Source organism: Setaria italica, chromosome I (assembly GCF_000263155.2).
Source record: "Setaria italica strain Yugu1 chromosome I, Setaria_italica_v2.0, whole genome shotgun sequence".
In the NCBI taxonomy this organism is placed as follows: domain Eukaryota; kingdom Viridiplantae; phylum Streptophyta; class Magnoliopsida; order Poales; family Poaceae; genus Setaria; species Setaria italica.
Window position 1 is genome coordinate 3994676 of NC_028450.1, and position 7487 is coordinate 4002162.

Below are 7487 nucleotides of genomic sequence, written 5' to 3' on the forward strand. Positions count from 1 at the left end.
AATACCGCGGAGCCTCTCATCCCATCCCTAAAAAACAGCAAAAACCCTATGCAAAAATGAAAAACCCATTTTATTACCATGGCCCTACCCCCACCCTCTCTTCTCTTGCGCTCCGTCTCGGTCCTCCCTCATTCGATCGCCGTCCCTCTCATCCCCACATTGCTGCCGCTCCGCCTCTATCGGATGCGCGACTGGGCCTCTTCTCCGTCACAAGGGGGCGAATGTGGTGCCCGCGCGTGGAATCTACAACGAGCGTGGTGGCTAGCAGCATGATGATGCTTGGCGTGAAATATGTCGACCTCGCAACTCCTCGCATTGCGTCTATGGATGGTGACGCACCAACGAAGCAATAAGGATAACGAAGTGCGATAAGTTTGAAGTATTCATAACCATAAAGCAGAGGTAGGTCGGAACTCCTCTTTCTTACCGGTCTCGATTGGAGAAAATGGTAGTTTTTTTATCGAAAATGAGATAATTAATTCGCAGAGGAGGGATCTAAACCACCCACAGGTTGACAGGTTGACGAGAATCACTCCTCCTCTTGATCGTCACGAGGGACTTGAGGATCCACATCCACCGCGCGGGCGGGATCCCACGGCGTGGCAAGCGCGCCCGTTACCCGCATCGACGGCCCGGATCCGCGGCACGTGGCGCGGGCGCGGGCGCGGGACGCCCTCTCCCGCTGCGAGAAGGACGGAACAGGTCGCTGGGGCAGGGTCGAGTGCGGTTTAACCGGGAGCAGCCGGTGGCGCCCCGTCCCACCAGCCGCGGTTTAAGAAGGGGTTGGACTCGAGGGGTTTAACCCAACCCGCTCCACGCACGCCTTCACCACCAGAAGGAAAAACCACCGCAATTCAAAACAAAAAAAAAAGAGAGAGAGAAGGAAAAACCACCAGCGGAGGAGGGCGGAGGGGGAGAGAGAGATGAGGGAGACGGGAAAAGGGAAATAAAAAAGAGAGAGACCGAGAGAGGCGAAGCAAGGAGGAGGAGGCTCGGAATAATTCCTCGCGGGTGAGGAATCTCGACGGGTCCGGCCGCGGAGGAGCCCGGCGAGGCGGTGATCTGGGGGGGCGATCGGAGGCGCGCGCGCAGGTGAGCCCGCCCAGCCTCGGCGTGCTAATTCCGGTGAATTCCACCGAACCGTGCGGTTCCAGGGTTGGTTCCGCGTTCTGTCGCCCCCGCTTGTTGTGAGGCGCTGCTGATTTGGGGGCGGTTTGGGTCCAATTCACATCCGAATTTTGCTTGCTCTGGTCCGATCCGCGGCGCCGGGCTCAGCGAGAGGCGATTTCGTGCTTTTCTCTGGGAATTCCGCTGCATTTCTGGACTGCGGTTTCCGATTTGTGGTGCTGGTGCCGCCGATTCGTGATTTCTTGGACCGAATTGTGCGCCTGGGGGGTTTGCTGTTTGCTCTTTTGGCAGTTGCTTAATTCTCACGGATGCGCGAGGTTTTTTAGGCCATGTTTAGTTACCTCCCAACACCCAACTTTGGCACTATGCAAAAAGAAGATTCCCCATCACATCAAACTTGCGGTACATGCATGAAATACTAAATGTAGACGAAATTAAAAACTAATTGCACAGTTTTGTTGTACTTTACGAGACGAATCTTTTGAGCCTAATTAGTCAATATTTGGACAATAATTCACAAATACAAACGAAACGCTACAGTGTGCTACAGTGCTGGCACAGTAATTTGGCATCTCCCAATTTGGCCAACTAAACAAGGCCTTAAAAAGGTTCTCTCTCTCTCTTACTTTTTTATTCTTGCCGTGCTGGTGTACCCGTCGAATTTGTTTGCTTGGGTGCATTAAATTCTGCATTAAATTCTTAATTTGGATATTCGCAAAAAAAATCTTAATTTGGATCTCTCTGCTCCCTTTGTTCTTCGGTGTTTGCTTAATTAACATGTGTTTTTACTCGCGTTTGGAGCGCAGCCGGTTTAAAATTTTGTCATTCTGGCAGTTCCATGTGTGAATCTCTCGTGCCTCGGGATTCTAAATTTTTGCTAATTAATTACACTGCAAACCATGATCATTCCCTGTTTAATTAATCGGGGGTTTATCTGAGATTTACCCTAAATTCTTACGCGGATCCCGATGAATGGTGTCCTTTTTTTTTTAATTCTGCTGACTACTACCGGTTTTCCTTACTGATTGCTGATGGGATCTTGAACTTGCCGTGCAGATTTGTGTTTGGGGGCAAGCCATGAGCAGCGCTACCTCCGGTTGTTAACTAAGCAACCCCCTCTTGTGAATCGAAAATGATGTTGCAGAAGAGGTTGTCCTTAGAGATGGAGTCGTGCGGTAGAGGCCAAGCTGCTGCGGAGATACCGCGCGTTCCCAAGTCCGCGAGGGTACGCGGCTTTCAGCGCATTGATTCGGACCTCGCTTCGCTGCCCTTGGTTGGCGAGTCTGAAAATTGTTCGGTGAAATGTGCAGGGCAAGAGATCGGCCCGGAAGAAGGAGGCCCAGAGCCAGATGACGATGTCCGCATTCGACCTTCTCGCGACGGTGGCCGGGAAGCTGCTTGATGAGGGCGAGGGTTCGCTCGGGAACACGAGCGCCGGTGCCCCGGCCTTGAATGCGTGCGTGAAGCAGGAGCAGTGTGATGAGGAAATGGAGCATTTCAAGCATGATGTGACGGATCAGGATAGTTGTAATGAGAGTGCAATTCTCCCCCACATTGTGTTTCAGCTGGTGAATCATGCTCGGAATGACGATCCAAAGGCGAAGTCTGAAGCCCAGGACAAGGAATCCTCCATGATCAGCTGTACCAATGCTGATTTGGGTTGTAATTTCAGGGCAATCGCAGATTCTTGGTCGGCTGAATCCATGGAAGCTGGAGCCTTCGCTGGAGATGCAGCGGCGAGCCTGATGCCGGCTGCCACAGCGGGATTTCATAAGAATGCACCTGACATGTATAATTTGCTTGATCCAATGGATGTGGACGTGAAGCCTCCTCCTTTGGTCAGCTCTGAAACCACCGGTGAGATGCCATTGCATGGCGATAAAATTTGCCGCTCAATCTCCTTACCAAGGGCCCTGAAGGGTGTCACTGGGTATGCTGTAGATAGAGATGATGATGACGATAAGTCCTCTGGGTGCACTCACCCAAGCACCGCTACTAACATGGATTTCAGGCCCAATTGTACGGCTGAGCATAGTAGGGTAAGGAAGCTGCTCACTTGTAAGTACAGGAAAGTTGCTCCAGCCAGGATGCACAAATCAGATCTTTCCTATAGTGGTAAGCATTGGAAAATCTTGGCCTTCCTTTTCTTTTCAGTAGCACAGCATTGATGGAATTCATATTCAAACTAGCTGCATCTCACTTGAATTATTTGACCCCATCAGATGTTGAGCGGAAGCCTTCTTTCCGCAACAAGAAAATGCATTATACAGGACAGAGGACACAAAGGAGTACATTTAAGCGGAGGAAGCTCTTTGATCATCATGCAGTTCTAGCATCTGAATTTGGTAGAGCAAATGGAAAGGGAAACACAAAGGTTACTGGAAGAGACTCCAATGCTGCTTCTTTTGAAGGTCAGTTTTACTTCCACATGGGAATTTCCTATTCATGCTATTTCCCTGTTTTGTTACTTATATGTGGGTAATAATTCTGCTGCAGCAAACAAGGGGACCAAGTCAATGCCATTCCAGAAATCTTGTGCATCAAATGATTGCCATGGTAAAATTTCACTCCCCAGCAAGTTCATTTAATCTCATACTGTCTATATTTAGTCCTAAGATATCCTTGAATTCTTGCAGTGAAACTTAGAATTAAGTCTTTCAAGGTGCCTGAACTTCTTGTTGAAATCCCAGATAGTGCAACGGTTGGCTCACTAAAGGTATGTGCAGAACATCTATTTAGTATGATGTATAAAGATATTGCTGGTTTTCTTAGTGCTCAATGGGTTTTCCTGTTGTTTAATCAGTATTTCCAATGCAGAAAACTGTTCTTGAGGCAGTGAATGCCATTCTTGGAGGTGGTCTACGCGTTGGTATTCTTCACCATGGAAAGAAAGTCAGAGATGATAGTAAAACATTAATGCAGGCTGGGATTGGTCAGGATGATATCCTGGATAACCTTGGTTTTTCACTTGAACCCAACTGTACGCACAACCCATCACAAGTCCAACCTCCCGAAGATATCAGTTTCATAGAAGCCATTGATATTACTGAACCCCTCGCAAGGTAACAAGCTAAGCTTCTAACAGTTCACCGGCATGCTATAACTTGAGGTGCCTTCACCCTGACCCAGAATAATGAGCTTCTTCTGATACAGGATTGCGCCTACTGACTCGTCTTCCAAACATGGTGAAGTCGACGTGTCCCATGAGCTTGCATTAACCCCCTTAGCAATGAACTACCAGGGCAGCGATCATGATTCTGTGCACTCCCCTGGGGGCGTCTCATCACCTGATAAAGTTTCCACAAACTCACGAGCTTTAGTTCCAGTTCCAGCTGCAGGCCCCAATGCAGGGGCTTTAGTTGCAGTGAATAAGTCAAAGAGGTCACCAGAGCAGGGGCAACGCCGTATCAGGCGTCCGTTCTCTGTTGCTGAAGTAGAAGCACTTGTGCTTGCAGTTGAAAAGCTTGGGACTGGAAGGTATAATTGCTTATTTCCTCTCACTTGACCTGACAAAGTATAAACTTTCCTGGCTTCTGTATTCTTACAGCATAGTTATGGATACCATGTAGGTGGCGAGATGTTAAACTCCGCGCTTTTGACAACGCAAAGCACAGGACATATGTTGATCTTAAGGTACTAACTGTCAAATGCTTGACTTCAACTTCAGCTGATGACTGCAAATATCATAGTACTGTAATACTTGTCAAAATCTGATCCTTTCCATATTGTCCTTTCCTGATTTATTGATTGATCCCAATGATTTTCCTTTTTTTGCTGAACCTTATATTGCTGCGAAAAGGAGGTCATGCACGGAATTGCATACTTAGACTTTATGCAAAGTCCTTAGTGGGTTGTGGTGCCTTGTGGGTTGCATATTTGGCCGATTGAACCAGTAGTTTGGTGTCTTGTGGGTTTTAGGCTCCTCACCCAACTGCACCGTGCTGTTGTTGTGTTTTTAGAAGGTTTCAGCCAGACTCTTTTTCTTGAAAGCCTTTTGTCCTTGCGATTCAGTTAGTGATGTCCCCACGCATCAGCTTTGTTGTTTGGATGGATCATGTGGGTTGCAGTACCAGCACCTAGAAACAAAGGAGACATTTATTAGGCTGGATGCTTCTTGGCTGCTTTGCATTTGCGCTCCTGCTGGCAACTGACTGCATTCTCTGGTCAAAATTTGATGATGACTTCGAGTTTGAACAGGCAATGAATTAACCGTGTCGAAATTGTGACTTTAACAGGACAAGTGGAAGACGCTGGTGCACACGGCGAGCATCTCGCCTCAGCAGCGGCGTGGCGAGCCGGTGCCGCAGGAGCTGCTGGACCGGGTCTTGGCTGCCCAGGCCTACTGGTCCCAGCAGCAGGCCAAGCTCCAGCCTAAGACGCCCCCGCTGACTGAGGCTCGCTTGCTTACCTAATAACTCATGATCCCCGGCTGATGGCCTCCTCGGAGGCCCTTGCAGCCTTTGTATAAAGTCAGTAAGTCAGTCAGTCCCTTCACAGGAGGTTTAAGGAAGATATTAGAAAAGAAAAAGAATACATATATAAGGTACAGGAAGCATTGACCGATTTGTTGTAATATCTACTCACCACTGGTAATTCTTTAAGCCAGAATTCTCTCTCCTTGTGAAATTTAACCAAAAGGAAAGGGTATTTCTTTGGCAAATTGTACATGTTGATCATGATAGAAGAAGATGATCCATGAACTGAGATCTGCAGTGTCTACTAATAGCTCACAATTTATTTTTATTTTTTTTTATTTTTTTTTTTTTGCAATTGTGGTTTAAGAAACTGAAGGTGCTGCAGGAACAAGCTCCAGCTCCGGCTTCTGAGTTCTGTCGTGAAGTAGTTGTTGCATCTTACAGAAGCTGTGAGTCCAACATTTTAGTGTATCTGGCTTGAAGTGCAGCCTATCTATGACTCACTAATAGAGACGGTCACAAAGCTTCAGATTCTTTTGTTCAATTGAATTCATTCATTCTTTTGTTTTTGTGGAGGCTGATGATAGTAGAGGAGGGATGAATTCATTCTTTCTTTTATTGCTGTAGTTGTATCATTTTCTTTCACTAATCTTGTATATGACCCAAAATTGTAATTGATCGAAACTAGAAATATGAAAAGAATAGATTCTTTTATACCACTTCACTGCCCTCTCCTTTATACTATGGATCTATGCAGCATATGAAATATGATGGCCTTCCTGTTACTATATTAGTACTGCCGCCGGAGTTTAGTTATTGGAGATTCTTATCCATTAGCCCCCAATCATAGTCCCATGCGCGTTTGATCTGTTCACAACAACAGCTGGTAGTAATTATACTATAAATCAAAGTACTATACATCCAGCTAGTATCTGAATTAGCGCAAGAAGCAAGTTTACTTGTAGTCATCTACGTTCACGAGGGATAAGGGTACCCACGGGTCCCCACCGACCACGAGTCCCCAGCGACCAGGATACTGGTCGGTCCTCGACCATGCCGTGCGGGCCAAGGCATGAAGATGTGTGGAGCACAAGCTCGAAGGTCGGGCGAATGAATTCTGCCCGGATATCGCGGGATACTTGTTGTAGTTCGACTCAGATTGTTTTCCATGTAACAACATATTAGGATTAGATCCTATCCGATTGTAACCCTAGTTCGTCAACCTATATAAAGCGGCCAGGGACAACCAACTAGGATTAGATCCTATTCTCAACATAGGACGTAGGGTATTACTCTCTGGAGGTTCGAACCTGTCTAAATCCTGCGCCTTTGTGTTACCATTCGAGTTCTTGGTCTTGCGATCTCCCTCCTCTACAAATCTACCACTTGGGCACCCTCTAGGTGGACTGCCGGTCACTAAATCCGACAGTTGGTGCGCCAAATAGGGGTGAGATCCTCCCCAGTGAGCTCGATGGCATCCCTCCCCGGCGTCTTCTTCCCCAAGAGTATGAAGGACTTCCTCGCCAATCCGATCTAGCTCCGCTTTGGGAGCATGTCAGTGGACTCCGACTCCACCGCCTCCATCGCCAACTCGATGTCCGCCGCCAGCTCCGCATCCATCGGACGTGCATCAACGGAGCAAGGTCTTCACCCGAGGATCATCACGCCGCTTGCCTAGCAGGTTGGCGATCTCTCTCTCTCTCTCTCTCTCTCTCTCTCTCTCGAAGAGGATCCCATGCATCCTCGTGGCAACCCGCCCGCCCACACCCTCCGATCTAATCGCGGGGTTAGATCGCATCAGCAACACTATTGTTGAGTGCATCAACCTCTTCGAAGCGGCACTGCGCCCCGGAAGGTCGGCGCGGGGAGGCTTTCCCCGCGTCCCTTTTGGCATCAAGAACTCGGCTGCCGTGTTTTCTAAAAAACTTGTGCAATCTTTCTAGA

The 7487-nt window shown here is 48.0% G+C and overlaps 1 protein-coding gene across 1 annotated transcript; it reads left to right on the top strand.

Moving 5' to 3' along the window:
- The first annotated feature begins 803 nt into the window (after nucleotides 1-803).
- Nucleotides 804-6072, top strand: LOC101784479 (telomere repeat-binding protein 5). The gene is made up of 10 exons (XM_004951438.3): nucleotides 804-1092; nucleotides 2185-2353; nucleotides 2439-3243; nucleotides 3351-3539; nucleotides 3625-3684; nucleotides 3765-3844; nucleotides 3946-4190; nucleotides 4282-4605; nucleotides 4698-4761; nucleotides 5364-6072. Exons 2-10 carry the CDS (start codon nucleotides 2261-2263, stop codon nucleotides 5538-5540), a joined length of 2037 nt encoding a protein of 678 aa, XP_004951495.1. The 5' UTR covers nucleotides 804-1092; nucleotides 2185-2260; the 3' UTR covers nucleotides 5541-6072.
- The last annotated feature ends 1415 nt before the right edge of the window (nucleotides 6073-7487 follow it).

What these genes read in the sequence shown, in the direction of transcription:
- LOC101784479 (XM_004951438.3), top strand. Translation starts at nt 2,261, where the DNA reads ATGATGTTGCAGAAGAGGTTGTCCTTAGAGATGGAGTCGTGCGGTAGA. An exon ending in GCGTTCCCAAGTCCGCGAGG is followed by an intron (nt 2,354 to 2,438) that starts GTACGCGGCTTT and finishes TGAAATGTGCAG; the next exon opens with GGCAAGAGATCGGCCCGGAA. An exon ending in ATCAGATCTTTCCTATAGTG is followed by an intron (nt 3,244 to 3,350) that starts GTAAGCATTGGA and finishes TGACCCCATCAG; the next exon opens with ATGTTGAGCGGAAGCCTTCT.